We start from the raw sequence: 21,120 nt of genomic DNA, 5'->3' as shown, positions 1-21,120 counted from the left end.
CGCGTGCGCAGAGAGGCGCGCGCACCCTGGGTGGCGGGAAGGCTCCGAGTGCGAGCCGAGCCGCGCGTCGGCGGCGCCCGCCCATGGCCTTGGAGCGCGCGGGCCCCGCTCGCTCGCGGACGCTGTTCCTGCAGGACGATGGCAGCCCCATGCGCTTCTACGTGCGGCCCGGGCCCGCCAAGCTGCAGCTCGCGCCGCTGATCCTGGCGGGCGGCGGGCGCCTTTGCCGCGTGCAGGAGCCGGGCGCGGTGCTGCTGGCCCAGCCCGACGAGCGGGGGGCCACGGGCAACTTCGTCTCCAGCGAGTACGTGCGGCGCTGCGTGGAGAGCAACGAGCGGCTGCCGCTGGAGCGCTGGCGGCTGGCGGCGGCCCCGGCCCCGGTCCCGGCCGGGGCCCGGGCCGGCCGCTCTGCCTTCACGGGCTCAGAGGACGAGGCCATCCTGCTGCACGTGCGGGGCCGGGCGCAGGGCAGCGTCACCGGCACCGCGCTCTGGAAGGAGATGGAGCGGGCCCGCCTGACGCCGCACTCCTGGCAAGCCATGCGGGACCGCTACCTGCGGCGCCTGCGGGGCCAGGAGCACAAGTACCTGCTGGGCGGGCCCGGCCCCGCGCCGCCCCGCGGCCTCCCCCGGAGCGCCTGGCAGCCGGCGGACAGCGGTGCGGATGAGCGGGGGCGGGGCGGGCCCTCGGGAGGCAGAGACTTGCTGGGCTTCGTTCCCGGCTCTGCCGCTGCCGCGTGTAGTCTCTCCACCGGTGTGTGCCGTGGGGACAAGCGCCGACCCTGCCTGCAAGCACTTGGGTCAGCCGTGTAGACCAGCATTCCTTCAGCCATTGGGTTAGGGGAGCATAGCCGGTACACAGCTGGTAAATACACCTCCGTGACCTGTCCTCATGAAATCCTAGAAACCTGAGCTGCAAAAGCTGCAGTAGATCTAGTGTTTCCTCCACTAGGCTCTTCCTTACAGTGCTTTGGGGAGTCTGGCTGGAAATGCCCCAAGCCTGGAGTTACCCCCACATTCCTTAGAGAAACTGTTCCACAGTGTAATAGGCACACCTGGGAGCTTTTCATTATAATTTAGGCTGAACAGAATTAAATCATAATGTAATGGCATGACATCTGCAGGAATCCTTTGTTCAATTCTGGTAGATTGTCTTGAGAAAGAGAGCACAAAGATCAGATGGGCAGTGAAATTAGTGTGGAAAGGCTTTCATGTGAGGAGAGAGAAAACACTGTGTCTGTTTAGAGAAGAGTTGAGTAGGAAGGTACAATAGATATTATACAAAATAAGTGGTGTAGTAAAAATAAACTGGGTAATGCTAATTTTCCTATCATAATACAAGGACATGAAAGATGGCAAATTTAAAATTGATCAAAGGAAATATTTATCTTAACAGTTAAGCTGTTAATTCATTGCCACAAGCTATTGAGGTTTGGTCTACACAAGGAACTTAGGTCAGTGTAACAATGTGTCTCAGGGGTATGGATGTAGTTATACTAACCTAACCCCCAGCATAGACAACACTACGTTGACAGGAGGTTTTCTCCCGTCAATGTAACTACCACCTCTCAGAAAGTTAGAGTACCTACGCTGACATACTTTTTGCCTTCCTCTGCAGCATAGGGCACAGGTCACTTGTGGGTTTAAACTAGTGTAAATGGTGCATTCTTTGTAACTTAAAGCCTTTAAACCATGATTTGAGGACTTCAATAACTCAGCCAGAGGTTAGGGGTCTATTCCAGGAATGGGTGGCTTAGGTTCTGTGGCCTACAATGTGCAGGAGGTCAGAATAGATGATCATGTTTGTCCCTTCTGAACTTATAGTTTATAAGTCTGTTCTGTAAAACATCTAAGGAGCACTGAGTTCTTGACTTTGTAACATTAAAAGTTTGGAAATGCCAGATTTCAAGTCATACAGGTGGCTTTCCTTTGGCTTCCTTGTGCAGATGCAGGTTGTCTTAATGATGTGATAGTTTCAGTGCACCGGATGGATGGTGCTCTGGGAATGAATTGGGGTTGGTTGATATGTGATGTTTTTGGCAAGTGTAATATTTACTGGTTTAATTCCTTGGATCACGCCTAGAATCTTTATTAAAACTGAACATAGATGGTTGTTGCAGACCCATTACTTCCTCACTCTATACCTCATCTGGACAGAAACCACTAACTCTGCCAGAACATGAGTTTCTTCTTACCTTTTCAGAGTGATTAGAAGACTACCAAACTGATTAATCGTAGCAGGCAGTAGGATGTGAAATGTAATCTGAAGTCATGATTAGCATTGCAGTTGCATAACAAATGCTAATGTTCTCTCTCTCTCTAACAGAGTTTTGGAGGAAGGAAGTAGCCGATATACCCCAAGGAGTGGTTCAAGACCAATTAACAAAAGGGGGTAGCCTTTTCCAGCTGGCTAACAAAGAATTTGAAGACAGTGAGGTATACATTCATAGTTGGACAGCTATATCTGCATAATGTGATCACACAGATGTGTTGAACGCTTTATGATGTATAGATTAAAATCCCAAACTAGTGAAACTTCAGATGTACTTAAGCCTTCATAAGTAATTTTAATCTTAAATATGACTTTGTTTCTGTGTGAACACCACCAGGATGCTGATTCTTTTTACGACTTTGTAGTAACATTAATTAGGGTGTGCTAGTTCAGGGATAAAGGAGTTTTCAGCAGCTGGCTATATTGGGGCCCCTGCTTACAGCAAGGCCTGCCCTGCCTGCTAATTAAAACCTTTACCATTCCCAAGACTGCTTCCCACTTCTGATGCTTTTCAGCTTGACCATTGAATCAGGAATTGACAGTGGTGGTAAATCAGCTGGGTGCAATATCTGTATGGCATGAAAAACAACGGGACCAGTGGCTGGGGGAAAACAATACAGAGGTTAGTCAGAACAGGTTGGTATATCAAGGTAGCAGAGAGGGAGTAGAGTCTTGTGTTGGTGCCAAAGAGAGGATAGTATTGGCAAAATAAATATATGTATATACACGTATGCGCACACACCCCATCCTTTCCAATAAAGTTATAAGTACATGGGTTACACCAGACATCTCCCTGGAGAATGACCATCAGACATTCATGGTTATAAATTTACAAACTGCTTCTTAGAATTACCCAGAACTGACTGAAATAAAAAAAAAAAATATGGCTAAAATGCCTTTGTGTAAGACTCAGCATCTGGAGCATGCCATCCTGTGAAGCATTTTTCTCTAATTCACAGGTGCAGATTTATGCTCTCTAGCTCGGCAATTACAGCTTAATGGGGGTACAGCATGCTTTTTTTTATACCAATGGCTTACATTTTAATAATGAAGAAGCAAAAATAGCTTCAGCAGCAATAAATGTTTACCAAGTTCTATTCCAATTTAAGATTAATTACAAAACTATGACTAGTCAATTGATTCCCAGATAGTCAGTCATCTGAGTTAACACCTAGAAAACGTCTTAGTGTCAACATTTTAAACTTTTACACAGCTAGCTAAAGCATGGAAGGATATTATTAACTACACAACTTACTATGAATGGTGTGTCGTGGCATATCAAGTAAAAAGAGCATGACTAATTTTTTCCAATTTGACCCTGTGTCCAGATACTTGGAGGATGTTAGAGACCAAACATGGTTGATAAAGAATGGTCATCTGCACATCACCGTCACCTTGAGTTAAGTTGTAAGTGTTAAGGCTCCATTGGCAAGCAGGGAGTGATTCACTAAGGGTATGCCTTCCCTATCAACGTTAAAGTGCTGCTGTGGCAACACTTTAACGTGGCTGTGTAGTTGCAGCACCAGCGCTGGGAGAGAGCTCTCTCAGTGCTGTTAAACAACAAAAAAACCCGCCACCAGCGCTGGGAGCGCAGCGTCCAGCACTGGGGCACTGTCTACACCACCACTTTACAGCACTGAAACTTGCATTGCGGGGGGTGGGGGGGGTCATACCCCTGAGCGAGAAAGTTTCAGTGCTGTAAAGTGGCCGTTTAGACAAGGCTTTAGTATCACAAGGCGAGTGTGAGCCTTGAGCAGATTTACACAATTCAGAATGACAAATTTATTTTTGACTGGTTAGATTTTAGTTTATTTAAATCCTATCCCTTGTCTCCTGCCTTTCCACATTCCACTATATCCTTGGTGCTGTGCATTGCTGTACTTGGATTATTGGATTTTATTGTGCACAGGTATTATGTTCAACACATCAGTATACTTTAGAAGGATTCATATGGGAGGAGGGGAGGACAGCACTGCTCTGGACTCCTAATTTCGCAGTTTTGTGTGACTGAGTTATAGTGGAATGTCACTCACCCTAACTTCTATTCCTAGTCAGAAAATGAGACCTCTGACCTTCAGGAAGAAAATCCGGCAAAAGATGAAGAGCCGAAGTCCCCTGAAAAAATAGCCTCCAGTCAGAAAATGGAACTGAAGGAATGGGTAACTGCTGAGGACTCTGCTATAACTGAAACTCCGCCTCAAGAGGAGGAAAATCCCATAAGGACTTGCCCTTCCCCCACAGAGGTGGCAGATGCAGTGAAGACAGTACAGCACTTCATGGAGGAATTCAGCATGGACCTCTCAACTGTTATACAAGCCTTTCTGAAAAACAGTGGTGAAGTGGAGGCCACTTCCTACTTCTTACATAACAGCCAGCGCTTGGATGGATATCCTATATGGAGCAGACAGGATGATTTAGATTTGCAAAAAGTAGATGAAAATCTCAGAAGCAAATTAATAGCAAAATTTGGAGCCCAGAATGTGGTAAAGCGGGTTGCGTTCAGGAAGCGTTAGATGGTAACTTGTGAAGGATGGTTCATGGACTGGGACCCTCCCAGGAAAGCAGGAGATGAGACTTGCATCTCTGACCTTCATGGAAAAAGGAATGAGGATTTGTAGATGTTCTGAAGTCTCTAGGATAGCCACCTGCAATCTCATTTCATACAGGAAAAATCTGGCATTGAAAATTAAGATCTCTGTGCTAAACACTTCGTCCTTTCCATCGTTTTCTGTTAACTTTTCCATAAGTTTCCATGTTTATGCAAGGCCTTGTTTTATATTTGATTTTTTTTGTACATGCTGAGTATCCTGTTGATTAAATCTAAAAATAAAATATTGGGTGAAGATGAGAGCTCCTTAATCTCTTCAGAGCTGAGTGGCTGAGCATTGGAAATCTGCTTTTGTCCTATACACAGTGGTGGGGGGAGGAGTCTGCACATTCATCCACTGAGATGGGATGATACATGAACATGCATTTCAACATACTTTAATCTGTGTTAAGGTGGGAAGGTGTGCCTCATTATACAAACAAAAACCACTGTCTTGCACCTGTAAGGCTTCCCTATTGTCAGAGGCAGACCTCTCTTCCTTCTAGGTCAAAGTAAACAGGCTTATCTGATAAGACTTGCCTTGGAGTTACAGAGCAAGCATCTTGATTCTCCTTTATGCTCCAGATTTCTGTACCCTTGAGCTGTCTTATAACCCTGTACATCCTGTAAGACTCACTAGCATTGCTGCATGTAGCAGCTGCTAAGCCACCAGTCCTTAACAGATGGCATGATTGTCTAGTCTGAGGAGGGGTTTTAGACTTGCTGTTTCCAAGCCTTTGGGGGGGGGGGGGAAGATTCCACTGCAGAATGCAGGTATTGAATATATTTATAGCCATATAAAACTACACTTTCTAGTAGGGAGTTTAATATGTGATACAAATGCTAGCTAAGGGTTGAAATTTTTTCTGATCACTGCTACCTGACCAAAGCTTGGAAGGGCTTACAGGTATTAAACACAGCTTGTAGGGGGTCCTGCTAAAGTCTTTCTAGTCTCTCTGCCTGTTTTCTGGTTTTGTTTTAAGTTGAATTGGTAGTTAGCAAATGTGGGAATATATTTTTAAATTCAGCTGTAACTTGGTGGGGAGAGAATATCACTCCTATTCAACACTGTTACATGAGCAGACCTTGCTAGAGAAATGTTATACTTGCACCCACTAAAATGCCAGTAGCATGTTTTTACCTCTACAAAGTGCTCTAAGACCTATTGCTTACAAAATGACAAGAGTACAATGATGTGGATGCTAAATTCAAGCCTTTCAACCTGGCTCTTCAAGATGTTTATGGAAGAGGCAAGTGTTTAGCTAGAGGCCCCAAGCTTTTGAGGTAAAATAATGTAAGTTTAAACACTTTTTACATGAATAGCAGGAGTAGTTACCAGGTAGGTTTAATTTTCAAGGACTATGGAGTATCAAAACTACATTAAGTTCAATCATTCAGTGCAGCCAAGAACTTCCTTCACTTCACCTATAACATTGTCAGATGCATTATGAGATTTCATGTTATATGAAGAAAAGTATCTTATAAGTTATCACAAGTTATGTTGGGTGAGGCCCCACAGTCTGACTGTCCAGTCACTGGCACCAGTGCTGACTCTTTAAGACTCTCCCCATACCTATACCTTCTCCCAGAATGCCACCCAAAGGTGTGAGCTTTCTGTTTTACAGTTTACCCCTTCAAGGCACAATAGCTGTACGCAAGCAGAAAAACTTGGTACAGGATTCTAACACCCCATAGCTCTCTAAGAGCAAGATAATAGCAAGAGAAATGCACAGCTCTATAATAAACCCTACATGCATTTTTCTAACTCAGTTTCCTCACCACTCTGGAGCTGGGGTCCAGATCTGCTGCATCTCATGGCTTGACTTCTGAACCATAGAGTTTCTCCCCTTCTAGGTTAGCTTGTTTTTCCCTTGATCTTGGCTGATGCTGCAGCTAACCCCTTTTCCCCATGAAAGCATGCCTCTCTCTTTGTCTCCTGCCTAAAGCTTCCTGTGTGGCTTATAGATTCTAAGGCTAGAAGGGACTTTGTGGTCATCTAGTCTGATCTGTATAACACAGGCCACAGAACTTCCCCTAAATAATTCTTAAAGCAAGTCTTAGGAAATTGTCCCATCTTGATTATAAAATTGTCAGTGATAGGAGACTCTACCATGACCCTTGATAAATTGTTCCCATGGGTTAATTACTCTCACTGTTAAAAATGTATGCCTTCTTTCCATTCTGAATTTGTCTTGCTTCAACTCCCAGCCATTGGATGGTGTTAGACATTTTTCTGCTAGGCTGAAAGCCAATTATTAAATATTTGTTTCCCATGTAGTTTGTTACACATTGTAATAGACACCCCTTTCTTTGTTAAGATACTTAAATTGCGCTCATGTTTTCTAATCCTTGACTCTTCTCTATACCTTCTTCAATTTATCAACATTCATCTTGGAGCATGAGCACCAGAAGTAGCTAAAGGTTTCAGAGCAGCAACTGTGTTAGTCTGCATTCGCAAAAAGAAAAGGAGTATTTGTGGCACCTTAGAGACTAACCAATTTATTTGAGCATAAGCTTTTGTGAGCTACAGCTCACTTCATCGGATGCATTCAGTGGAAAATACAGTGGGAACATTTATATACATAGAGAACATGAAACAATGGGTGTTACCATACACACTGTAACCAGAGTGATCACTTAAGGTGAGCTATTACCAGCAGGAGAGCGGGGCCGAGGTGGGGTGGGGGGGGACCTTTTGTAGTGATAATCAAGGTGGGCCATTTCCAGCAGTTGACAAGAACATCTGAGGAACGGGGTGGGGGGGGGAATAAACATGGGGAAATAGTTTAACTTTGTGTAATGACCCATCCACTCCCAGTCTCTATTCAAGCCTAAGTTAATTGTATCCAGTTTGCATATTAATTCAAATTTCAGCAGTCTCTTCTTGGAGTCTGTTTTTGAAGTTTTTTTATTGAAGTCTTGCCACTTTTAGGCCTGTAATCGAGTGACCAGAGAGATTGAAGTGTTCTCCAACTGGTTTTTGGATGTTATAATTCTTGACGTTTGATTTGTGTCCATTTATTCTTTTACGTAGAGACTGTCCAGTTTGCCCAATGTACATGGCAGAGGGGCATTGCTGGCACATGATGGCATATCACATTGGTAGATGTGCAGATGAACGAGCCTCTGAGAGTGTGGCTGATGTGATTAGGCCCTATCATGGTGTCCCCTGAATAGATATGTGGACACAGTTGGCGACAGGCTTTGTTGCAAGGATAGGTTCCTGGGTTAGTGGTTCTGTTGTGTGGTTGCTGGTGAGTATTTGCTTCAGGTTGGGGGGCTGTCTGTAAGCAAGGACTGGCCTGTCTCCCGAAATCTGTGAGAGTGATGGGTCGTCCTTCAGGATAGGTTGTAGATCCTTGATGATGCGTTGGAGAGGTTTTAGTTTGGGGCTGAAGGTGATGGCTAGTGGCGTTCTGTTATTTTCTTTGTTAGGCTTGTCCTGTAGTAGGTGACTTCTGGGTACTCTTCTGGCTCTGTCAAACTGTTTCTTCACTTCAGCAGGTGGGTATTGTAGTTGTAAAAATGCTTGATAGAGATCTTGTAGATGTTTCTCTGTCTGAGGGGTTGGAGCAAATGCGGTTGTATCGCAGAGCTTGGCTGTAGACAATGGATCGTGTGGTATGGTCTGGATGAAAGCTGGAGGCATGTAGGTAGGAATAGCGGTCAGTAGGTTTCCGGTATAGGGTGGTGTTTATGTGACCATTGTTTATTAGCAATGTAGTGTCCAGGAAGTGGATCTCTTGTGTGGACTGGTCCAGGCTGAGGTTGATGGTGGGATGGAAATTGTTGAAATAATGGTGGAATTCCTCAAGGGCTTCTTTTCCAGATGATGAAGATATCAATGTAGATACAGTATTCCAGAAGCAGTTTCAGCAATGCCAAATAACCCTACACAAGATTCCCCTGTTTGTGCATCCCAAGATCGCATTAGCTCTTTTGGCCACAGCCTCACACTGGGAACTCATGTTCAGGTGATTATCCACCATGACTCCCAAATCTTTCAGAGTCACTGCTTTCCAGCATAGAGTCCCTCACTGTGTAAAAATGGCCTACATTCTTTGTTCCTATTTGTATACATTTACATGTACATACTGTTTGCTTGGTAAACTAGGCACAATCAATCTATATCACTCTGATTCAGTGATTTGTCCTCTTCATGATATACCACTTCCCCATTTTTTGAGTCATCTGCAAGCTTTATCTTGATGATTTTTTCTTCCAAGTCATTGATAAAAATCTTAAATAGCATAGGGCCAAGAACTGATCCCAGTGGGACCCACTCGAAACAGACTTGCTCAGTGATGATTCTCCATTTATAGTTACATTTTGAGACCTGCCAGTTTTTAATCCATTTAATGGATGCCATTTTAATTTTATATTCCAATTTTTTTAATAAATTGTGTAGTATCAAGTCAGATACCTTACAGAAGTCTAAGTATATTACATCAAAACTGAGTCCCTAAAGTTGCTGAGTCCCTCAAATCTATATATACCACTACAAACCTTTGTCCTGATGCTGGTTGTTTTCTGGTCTCAAAACCTCAGTGCCCCTAAAGATCAGGAGGAAATACAGGGGCACACAGAGCTCCTGGCATGGGGGGAGACTAGGACTCTGGCACAATAGGGAAGGGGGGTACACAGACCCTGGCAAGAGAAGGAAGGAAGGGCTAGCACACAACTACTGGTGAGGGAAGAATGGGGGAGATGAAAGCATGTTTCTCAGACTAGAGCAGTTAACTGTAATGACTACTCTGATCAGTGAATAGCTATATTAATGAGGTTGGGTGGAGCAGGGAGAAGCCACTCCAGCTCCAGTCAACCTCCTCATTTCCTCTTTCCCCAATGCCAGGTTCCCTATTCTGCCCACCACACCACGCCAAGGGCTATGTGTATGACATACACACCAAGCCAGGGGCTCAGTTTGCACCCCCATTCTCCCTATAGCAGGTTCACCATCCCACCCCTTGGGATTCTGTGTGTACCCTCCCCCCCCCATACCAGGACTGTGTGCACCCCTCAACTCCTATACCATTTTCATATTTTTCTTCTCTCTTTCAGGATGTTAGAATTTTAACTTGTACTGAGAGGCTGGGCAGAGTTAAGTTTGGAGATATTGTAGAATCATAGAAATGTAGGGCTGGAAGGGACCTTGAGGAGTCATCAAGTCCAGCTCTCTGCTGAGGGAGGATCATGAAAGTATAGACATCCTTAACAGGGGTTTGTCCAACCTGTTCTTAAAAACCTCCAATGATGGGAATTCCAGAGCTTACCTTAGAAGGATATTCCACAGCTTAACTTCTTAGAATTAGAAAGTTTTTTCCTTCTATCTAACCTCAGTGTCCCTAGCTGCACATTAAGCCCATTACTTCTAGTCCTACATCCAGTAGACATGGCAAGCAATTGATCATACTACTCTTTAGAATAGCCCTTTGTCAAAGTTCCTTCCCCACTCTGAACTCTAGGGTACAGATGTGGGGACCTGCTGAAAAATCCCCTAACCTTATGTCATAAATATAAAGGGAAGGGTAAACCCCTTTGAAATCCCTCCTGGCCAGGGGAAAACTTCTCTCACCTGTAAAGGGTTAAGAAGCTAAAGGTAACCTCGCTGGCACCTGACCAAAATGACCAATGAGGAGACAAGATACTTTCAAAAGCTGGGAGGAGGGAGAGAAACAAAGGGTCTCTGCCTGTCTATATGCTGTTTCTGCCGGGGATAGACCAGGAATGGAGTTTTAGAACTTTTAGTAAGTAATCTAGCTAGGTATGCGTTAGATTATGATTTCTTTAAATGGCTGAGAAAAGAATTGTGCTGAATAGAATAACTATTTCTGTCTGTGTATCTTTTTTGTAACTTAAGGTTTTGCCTAGAGGGGTTCTCTATGTTTTGAATCTAATTACCCTGTAAGGTATCTACTATCCTGATTTTACAGAGGTGATTTCTTTACTTCTATTTACTTCTATTTCCATTAAAAGTCTTCTTGTAAGAAAACTGAATGTTTTTTTCATTGTTCTCAGATCCAAGGGTTTGGGTCTGTGGTCACCTATGCAAATTGGTGAGGCTTTTTATCCAACATTTCCCAGGAAAGGGGGGGTGCAAGTGTTGGGAGAATTGTTCATTGTTCTTAAGATCCAAGTGTCTGGGTCTGTAGTCACCTAGGCAAATTGGTGAGGCTTTTTACCAAACCTTGTCCAGGAAGTGGGGTGCAAGGCTTTGGGAAATATTTTGGAGGGAAAGACATTTCCAAACAGCTCTTCCCCAGTAACCAGTATTTGTTTGATGGTGGTAGCAGCCAATCCCCAAGGTACAAAATACTGTCCTTGGAAGTTTTGACCTAAGCTGGTAAAGATAAGCTTAGGAGGTTTTTCATGCAGGTCCCCACATCTGTACCCTAGAGTTCAGAGTGGGGGAGGAACCTTGACACCTTATTTTTACCAGCTTAGGTTAAAACTTCCCCAAGGTACAAACTATTTTACCTTTTGTCCCTGTACTTTATTGCTGCCACTACCAAGCGTCTAACAAATATAACAGGGAAAGAGCCCGCTTGGAAACGTCTTTCCCCCCAAGATCCCCCCCTGCCAAGCCCTACACCCCCTTCCCTGGGGAGGGCTTGATTAAAAATCCTCACCAATTTGCATAGGTGAACACAGACCCAAACCCTTGGATCTTAAGAACACTGAAAAAGCAATCAGGTTCTTAAAAGAAGAATTTTAATTGAAGAAAAAGTAAAAGAATCACCTCTGTAAAATCAGGATGGTAAATACCTTACAGGATAATCAGATTCAAAACAGAGAATCCCTCTAGGCAAAACCTTAATTTACAAAAAGACAAAAAAACAGGAATATACATTCCATTCAGCACAACTTATTTTATCAGCCATTTAAACAAAAAACAGAATCTGACGCATATCTAACTAGATTGCTCACTGATTTTTTACAGGAGTTCTGACCTGCATTCCTGCTCTGGTCCTGGCAAATGGAAAAAACACAGAGAGAGAACCTTTTGTTTCCCCCCCCCCCCTCCAGCTTTGAAAGTATCTTGTCTCCTCTTTGGTCATTTTGGCCAGGTGCCAGCGAGGTTATCTTAGCTTCTTAACCCTTTACAGGCGAAAGGGTTTTTTCCTCTGGCCAGGAGGGATTTAAAGGTGGTTAGCCTTCCCTTTATATTTATGACACACCCCTCTAATCACAGATAGGGTGAAATACTGGCTGTGATTTCTTCCTGGAGCTCTGGGAGAAAACAGAGTTAATAAGACACATGCACCTCTAAATATACTACCAAGTATAAAAAGACTAACAATATTTTCCACATCTCAAGGAAAATTTTTACCAGTGGATTCTGGGAAACTTTTACGGGAAAGTGAATTAACCACTTTGTTACAAGCTCCTGAGATGTGTTGGATGTCGAAATCAAGATCTTAGAGAGCTAAACTCCAAATAAGTTTATTTCCTATGGCGGTATGAAGTCACTGTAGCACAGCATGGTCAGTTTGCAGGTGGAAACGCCGTCCCCAAACATGTGGGCGTAGCTTTTCCAGAGCCTAGACAATAACATAACATTCTTTTTCACTGACTGACCAGTGGCTTTCCCTCTCAGACTGCTTCTTGGGTGGAATTCTTCATCTGGTCCTTCCTGTATTAAAACTGCTCCCACACCACGCTCGGATGCATCTGTGGTTACTAGGAACGATTTGTCAAAGTCTAGGGCCCTTAGCACAGGGTCAGATATGAGTGTTGCTTTAAGCTGGTTAAAGGCCTTCTGACACTCTTTGGTCATAGAATCATAGAATATCAGGGTTGGAAGGGACCTCAGGAAGTCATCTAGTCCAACCCCCTGCTCAAAGCAGGACCAATCCCCAATTAAATCATCCCAGCCAGGGCTTTGTCAAGCCTGACCTTAAAAACCTCTAAGGAAGGAGATTCTACCACCTCCCTAGGTAATGCATTCCAGTGTTTCACCACCCTCCTAGTGAAAAAGTTTTTCCTAATATCCAACCTAAACCTCCCCCACTGCAACTTGAGACCATTACTCCTTCTCCTGTCCTCTTCTACCACTGAGAATAGTCTAGAACCACCCTCTCTGGAACCACCTCTCAGGTAGTTGAAAGCAGCTATCAAATCCCCCCTCATTCTTCTCTTCTGCAGACTAAACAATCCCAGTTCCTCAGCCTCTCCTCATAAGTCATGTGTTCCAGACCCCTAATCATTTTTGTTGCCCTTCGCTGGGCTCTCTCCAATTTATCCACATCCTTCTTGTAGTGTGGGGCCCAAAACTGGACACAGTACTCCAGATGAGGCCTCACCAATGTCGACTAGAGGGGGACGATCACGTCCCTCGATCTGCTCGCTATGCCCCTACTTATACATCCCAAAATGCCATTGGCCTTCTTGGCAACAAGGGCACACTGCTGACTCATATCCAGCTTCTCATCCACTGTCACCCCTAGGTCCTTTTCCGCAGAACAGCTGCCTAGCCATTCAGTCCCTAGTCTGTAGCGGTGCATTGGGTTCTTCCGTCCTAAGTGCAGGACCCTGCACTTATCCTTATTGAACCTCATCAGATTTCTTTTGGCCCAATCCTCCAATTTGTCTAGGTCCCTCTCTATCCTATCTCTGCCCTCCAGCGTATCTACCACTCCTCCTAGTTTAGTATCATCTGCAAATTTGCTGAGAGTGCAATCCACACCATCCTCCAGATCATTTATGAAGATATTGAACAAAACCGGCCCCAGACCGACCCCTGGGGCACTCCACTTGACACCGGCTGCCAACTAGACATGGAGCCATTGATCACTACCCGTTGAGCCCGACAATCTAGCCAACTTTCTACCCACCTTATAGTGCATTCATCCAGCCCATACTACTTTAACTTGCTGACAAGAGACCGTGGGAGAAGCTTTGCTAAAGTCAAGAAACAATACATCCACTGCTTTCCCTTCATCCACAGAACCAGTAATCTCATCATAGAAGGCGATTAGATTAGTCAGGCATGACCTTCCCTTGGTGAATCCATGCTGACTGTTCCTGATCACTTTCCTCTCATGTAAGTGCTTCAGGACCACTGAACGCATTTGGCTGTTTCTTTTTGGTTAGGTCTGTCAGTGGGGGGCGATTTGGCTGTAGTGTGGTACAAATCGCCTGTAATATCCGGCCAAACCTAAGAAGGATTAGACCTGTTTCTTTCACTTTGGGACAGGCCACTTTTGGATAGCATCCACTTTGGCCTGTAGGGGGTTAATAGTTCCTTGACCCACCTAGTGTCCAAGGTAAGTCACTCTGTTGAGGCCTATTTGACACTTCTTAGCCTTAACAGTTAGTCCAGCCTTCCTTATGCGCTCAAAGACTTTTTGTAGATGTTCCAGGTGTTCTGCCCAGGAATCCGAAAATATGGCCACATCGTCAAGGTAGGTGACTGCATATTCTCCCAATCCCGCTAGAAGACCATCTACAAGTCTTTGGAAGGTGGCGGGTGCATTCCGCAGCCCAAAAGGGAGCACATTAAATTCATACAGCCTGACATATGTGGTGAAGGCTGACCTTTCCTTGGCGGATTCATCTAGGGGTACCTGCCAGAACCCCTTGGTTAAGTCCAAGGTAGAGATGAACTGGGCCCGTCCCAGTTTCTCCAATAGTTCATCTATGAATGGCATTGGATAGTTGTCTGGGCAAGTTACAGCATTTAGCTTACGGTAGTCCACGCAAAAACGTATCTCCCCATCTGGTTTGGGAACTAGAACCACTGGAGATGCCCATGCACTGCGGGAAGGGCGGATTTACATTTAAAACATCGTCCAGCTGATGGGTCACTGGGTCGAGGTGGTTTACTGGAGAACAGTTTGGCAGGACGATAAGGTGTCTGGAGTATTCCTTGGCGTGTAGTTGGGGCCTTGGGCTGCTCCCGGTAGTAGGGTGTGGTCTGAGGGTGTCCCTTCTGGTATCTGCTCCAACTGCGACCAGGGTTGTTCCTCTCTCCTCCCTCCACCTGTTCTGTTGGTCCAGGACTGCTCATATCAATCAGCATAAGAAGCAAGATGTTCTGCTGAGTCCATTTCCTTATCCCATAAACACTGTTTTATTTCCTCCTTGGACATATTCAGGAATTGCTCCTGAGCTATCAAATCACACATTTTGTCAAAGCTAGTGACACCCCTTCCTTGGACCCATTTATCTAACAGATCCTTCATCTGATTTAGATAAGCCACATTACTTAGTCCAGGCCCTCTCTTAAGGGTTCGAAATTTTACTCTGTACGTTTCAGATGTAATTTGAAATTGCTTTAAAACAAAATCCTTGAACTTATTCTAGTCAGAAGCCTCATCAATAGGCATCTTATTGAATATGTCCAGAGCTCTTCCAGTCAGTTTTGCAACCAATGTGATCATCTTGTGAGCTTCAGGAATTTTATGGAGAGTGCACAGTCTCTCAAAGGTGAGAAAATATTCAGCAATATCACTGGATTCATCATACTGTGGACATAGTCACTCCCATTTGTGGATTGTTGGGGAAGAATGGTTAGGGTTATCCAGTAGATTCCACTCAGCCCTTACCTTCTCCAACTCCAGTGCATGCTTCCTCTTTTTCCCTTGCCTCCATAGCTCTCCTGTAGGCAGCCTCTAGGGCTTTTTCTGCCTCTTTCGCTGCCTCCAGTCTGGTTAACTCCAATTTGTGTTGTGCCTTGGTTTCTGTCACGTTAGCCTCTGTTTTTAACTAACTTTACACCCGAGAGTTAGAAAGAAAAACAAAAAACTTTGTTTGTCAACAAAAAATATAGATTGTGCTGTACCCGGATACCGATGGGGTCTGATCGTGATTGTCAGCCTGCAGAAAAATCCTAAAAAAAACCCCAACACCTTTGGCTCCAGACAAAGAGACAGAAAAACCCTCCAGTTGCTCTTAAGTAAAAACAAACAAAAGAACCCACAACATCCACCTCTTCAGGTCTGTGAAGACTTGTGAATTTCCCTGCAGGAGGATAACACCCTGCCTTTAGGTAGAGAAAACTCCCAGCTCACAAAAGACAATTCCCTTTTGTCTCTGCTCTGGCCCCTAAGCAGAGACAAAAAACAACTAACTGCTTTCAGCTTAAAACCTGCTTTCCAGCAGCCCAAATGAAAAAAATTTTTGTTTTTTAAAAATCTGTTTCTGGTTCAAAAAAAAAATCTCAAGTTGATCTCAAAATGATTTCAAGTTAATCCCACTGCTCTGCCACCATGTCAAGGTTCCTTCCCCACTCTGAACTCTAGGGTACAGATGTGGGGACCTGCATGAAAAACCCTCTAAGCTTATTTTTACCAGCTTAGGTTAAAACTTCCCCAAGGTATAAACTATTTTACCTTTTGTCCCTGGACTTTATTGCTGCCACTACCAAGCGTCTAACAAATATAACAGGGAAAGAGCCCGTTTGGAAATGTCTTCCAAACCCCCCTTTTCAAACCCCTCCTTTCCTGAGGAGGGCTTGATAAAAATCCTTACCAATTTGCATAGATGAACACAGACCCAAACCCTTGGATCTTAAGAACAATGAAAAAGCAATCAGGTTCTTAAAAGAAGAATTTTAATTGAAGAACAAGAATCACCTCTGTAAAATCAGGATGGTAAATACCTTACAGGATAATCAGATTCAAAACAGAGAATCCCTCTAGGCAAAACCTTAATTTACAAAAAGACACAAAAACAGGAATATACATTCCATTCAGCACAACTTATTTTATCAGCCATTTAAACAAAACAGAATCTGATGCATATCTAACTAGATTGCTCACTGATTTTTTACAGGAGTTCTGACCTGCATTCCTGCTCTGGTCCCGGCAAAGGCAAAAAACACAGAGAGAGAGAACCCTTTGTTCCCCTCCCCTCCAGCTTTGAAAGTATCTTGTCTCCTCATTGGTCATTTTGGCCAGGTGCCAGCACGGTGATCTTTAGCTTCTTAACCCTTTACAGGTGAAATGGTTTTTTCCTCTGGCCAGGAGGGATTTAAAGATGGTTAGCCTTCCCTTTATATTTATGACACCCTTAAATTCCCCTCTTCCTGAGTCTTCTTTTCTCAAGAAAAAACATGCCCAAATTTAACCTATCAGTTTTGTTGCTCTCCTCTGGACTGTCTCCAGTTTGTCCACATCTTTCCTAAAGTGTGGCACCCAGAACTGGACACAATATTTCAGCTGAGCCCTCACCAGCACCAAGTAGAGCAGGACAATGACCTTCCCTGTCCTGCATACACCACTCTTGTTAACACACCCCAGAATGATGATATCCTTTTTCTCAGCTGCATCACATTCAATTTATGATCCACTATAACCCCCAGATCCTTTTCACCAATACTACTGCCTAGACAGTTATTCCCCATTTTGTAGTTGTGCATTTGATTTTTCCTTCCTAAGTGAAGTACTTTGTACTTTATTGAATTTCATTTTGTTGATTTCAGACCAATTCTTCAATTTGTTACGGTTGTTTTTAATTCTAATCCTGTCATCCAATGTGGTTGCAACTCCTCCCAGCTTGGTGTCATCTGGGAATTTTATAAGCACACTCACTTCCATTATCCAAGGTCATTCAAGAGAAAATATTGAACGTTAATAGACTCAGGACTGACCCCTGTGGGACTGCACTAGAAACATCCTCCCAGCTCCAACCCCTCAGACAGAGACAAACACCTACAAGATCTCTGTCAAGCTTTCTTACAACTACAATACCCACCTGCAGAAGTAAAGAAACAGATTGATAGAGCCAGAAGAGTTCCCAGAAGTTACCTACTACAGGACAGGCCTAACAAAGAAAATAACAGAACACCACTAGCGGTCACCTTCAGCCCCCAACTAAAACCCCTCCAACGCATTATTAAGGATCTACAACCTATCCTAAAGGATGACCCAACACTCTCACAAGTCTTGGGAGACAGGCCAGTCCTTGCCTACAGACAGCCCCGCAACCTGAAGCAAATACTCACCAACAACCACATACCACACAACAGAACCACTAACCCAGGAACTTATCCTTGCAACAAAGCCCGTTGCCAATTGTGCCCACATATCTATTCAGGGGACACCATCACAGGGCCTAATAACATCAGCCACACTATCAGAGGCTCGTTCACCTGCACATCCACCAATGTGATATATGCCATCATGTGCCAGCAATGCCCCTCTGCCATGTACATTGGTCCAACTGGTCAGTCTCTACGTAAAAGAATAAATGGACACAAATCAGATGTCAAGAATTATAACATTCATAAACCAGTCGGAGAACACTTCAATCTCTCTGGTCACGCAATCACAGACATGAAGGTCACTATCTTAAAACAAAAAAACTTCAAATCCAGACTCCAGCGAGAAACTGCTGAATTGGAATTCATTTGCAAATTGGATACTATTAATTTAGGCTTAAATAGAGACTGGGAGTGGCTAAGTCATTATGCAAGATAGCCTGTTTCCTCTTGTTTTTTCCTACCCCCCCCCCCGATGTTCTGGTTTAACTTGGATTTAAACTTGGAGAGTGGTCAGTTTAGATGAGCTATTACCAGCAGGAGAGTGAGTTTGTGTGTGTATGGGGGTGGGGGGGATGTGAGAAAACCTGGATTTATGCAGGAAATAGCCCGACTTGATTATGTAAAGAGTTGTCACTTTTGTTGGGAACACTGGGGCATGGCCACTAGGTAACTCGAGGGGATGGAAGACCACGAGTGTCGATGAAGCCCCCTCGCACTAGGCCCCGGTGTCCTTGGCCCCCCTCCTCCTGCCTGGAGGCACTCACAGCAGCTCTGCGTGCTAGGCCCAAGTGTCCTTGGCCCCCCCGCCTGGAGGCACACACAGCAGTTATGCTGAGAATCTGCAACAGTATGTTGCAGAGTCAGACTGCCTGAAACTAAGCAAGGCCAAACAGGGGAGATATGGAAGAACAATGCTGAATAAAGCAGCTTTATGTATAGTTTAACAAATGATACAGAGAATCAGGGAACTAGCTGGGAACTGGATTGGCTGGCTATATGGATACTTGGAGCAGCTTGCTATTGGATAAGTATGCTGGGTAAAAGGATGTATAAAAGCCTGTGTAACTTCCTGCTCTGTTGTGCAGGATTTGAGATTTTATTCTCCCTGTACCTTTTTGCAGCTGCAAATAAACTTTTCTGCTTCTCCACCCCGTTGTGATTATTGGGTGTAGCACACCGGGTAACGAACCACTCAAGCTGTTGTTCAGCCTCTCGGCACTGGGTGCCGGCAACAGCTTTTGGCGTCCCTGGGTGGGCGACGAGGCTGCAATTTAGCCTTGCCCGGACCCCTCCTGGAGGTCAAGGATTGCGGCGAGAACCGACACCCAGCGCGCACCGGTGAGTTCATCGGGGGCCTCGGAGGAGACGCGATTTGATCGACCCCAGAGGGCACAACGGTGCAACGCACTCATATAGTGGAGAAGCTGTTGTGGACGGCGGTGAAGAACCGGTCCCTTAGACATGGGGGAGGAGCAGCTGCAGGCCACGGTGAAGAACCGGACCCTTGGATAAGGTAGGAACCTATTAAAATCCGGATTGTATGCTCTGTTGGAACCTGGGGACGCCCAGAGTTACCCTGTAGGTATGGGACAGGGACAGAGCTCAGAGGTTAGGGCACGGTGTACGCCCCTAGAGTGCATTCTAGCAAACTGGAAGGTATTTGGTGCGGATCCGATGACTAAGAGCCAATTAAAACGATTCTGTACAGTTGACTGGCCTCAATATCAACTAGAGGACCAGGAGTGGTGGCCACCAGGAGGGTCAATTAATTACAACATGATCCTTCAGTTACTCCTGTTCTGTCAGAGAACAAGGAAATGAAATGAACATATGTATGCGCATTTGTTTCTGACTTTATGTACTCAACCAGATATTTTACAGCGCTGTAATCTGACTCCGACTGGTTCGGTAGCAGCTAATGTTAGTCCCCAGACCCCCACCCCCACTGTAATGGCAGAGCCGGTGTCCCCTTCGGCCCCCACACCCCCACCTTATAAGGGTAGGATGCCTCGGGTTACAGAGATTGCCCTCTCGGTGGGACTCTATCCTTTGCTTACCGAGACTGTTGTGGCTTGCCCAGGGGCAGACGGACGTCAGGCTACCACTATGCAAGTTTAAACCCATGTGCCATTCAATCCAATAGACTTAGCAGCTTTTAAAACACAGGCTGGGGAATTCTCAACCAACGCAAGCAGGTTTATATCAGTCTTTGAGGGGTGCCTCAGTAGTCACAAGCCGATTGAGACGACTGTAATATCCTCCTGAGAACCCTGTTGTCTGAGGTGGAGAGGGATCAGGTTACAGCTAAGGCAAGGGGAGCACCAGCGTTCAAGCGAAAAAAAAAGAAAGGAAGCTATCTGTCAAGTTCCTACCCCAAGTAACCGTAAGCGGCTCAGGGCATTTCTGGGTATGGCAGGCTTTTGCAGGATATGGATCCCAGAGTTTGGACTGTGGGCTAAACCCCTGTATGACTGTGTAAAAGGAGCAGATCATGACCCCTTCTATTGGACCCCAGAGGCTGACAGGGCATTTAAAATTCTGAAAAGAAAATTGATGGAAGCCCCAGCTCTGGGCCTGCCAGATCTCTCTAAGCCGTTTCAGTTGTATGTACATGAACGAAGGGGGGTGGCCCTAGGAGTGCTTACACAGCTGTTAGGAGCATGGAAGCGTCCTGTGGCTTATTTTTCTAAGCAATTGGATCAGGTTGCAAAGGGTTGGCCGGCATGTTTACGGGCGGTCGCAGCTACTGCCCTATTGCTTGAGGAAGCCGAGAAGCTAACATTGGGAGGGGTTATGCAAATCTATACTCCCCATATGGTCCGAGCCTTATTGGATGCAAAGGGAGGGCTTTGGCTCACCCAGGCTCGGATTGCTCGGTACCAGGCTAAGCTGTTAGAGAACTCTGAAGTCACCCTACAGCCTTGCCCCTCCCTTAACCCAGCCACTCTCTTGCCAGAAACAGAGGAACAGAAACATGACTGTTTAGAGATCATAGATGTCCAGTACTCCAGCCGTCCGGATTTAAAGGATGTACCTCTCCCAAATGCAGATCATGAGTGGTACACTGATGGTAGCAGTACTGTAATAGATGGGCAAAGGAGGGCGGGTTATGCTGTTGTGACCCTCCATGACACTGTGGAAGCTGAAGGTTTGCCTGCTGGGACCTCTGCCCAGCTTGCCGAACTAATAGCCCTGACCCGTGCACTTGAACTGTCAAAAGGAAAGCGGGTCAACATTTTTACTGATTCAAAGTATGCTTTTGGTGTGCTGCATGCTC

General features: G+C 45.1%; 1 protein-coding gene across 1 annotated transcript; it reads left to right on the top strand.

Moving 5' to 3' along the window:
- Positions 1-10: 10 nt before the first annotated feature.
- TERF2IP (TERF2 interacting protein) lies at positions 11-5,119 on the top strand. The gene is made up of 3 exons (XM_048816399.2): positions 11-660; positions 2,323-2,435; positions 4,323-5,119. The coding sequence occupies exons 1-3, from the start codon at positions 84-86 to the stop codon at positions 4,782-4,784; spliced, it is 1,152 nt and encodes a 383-aa protein (XP_048672356.2). The 5' UTR covers positions 11-83; the 3' UTR covers positions 4,785-5,119.
- Positions 5,120-21,120: the final 16,001 nt, after the last annotated feature.

Source organism: Caretta caretta, chromosome 12, assembly GCF_965140235.1.
Source record: "Caretta caretta isolate rCarCar2 chromosome 12, rCarCar1.hap1, whole genome shotgun sequence".
Lineage (NCBI taxonomy): Eukaryota > Metazoa > Chordata > Testudines > Cheloniidae > Caretta > Caretta caretta.
This window is presented reverse-complemented; position numbering and strand designations above follow the sequence as displayed.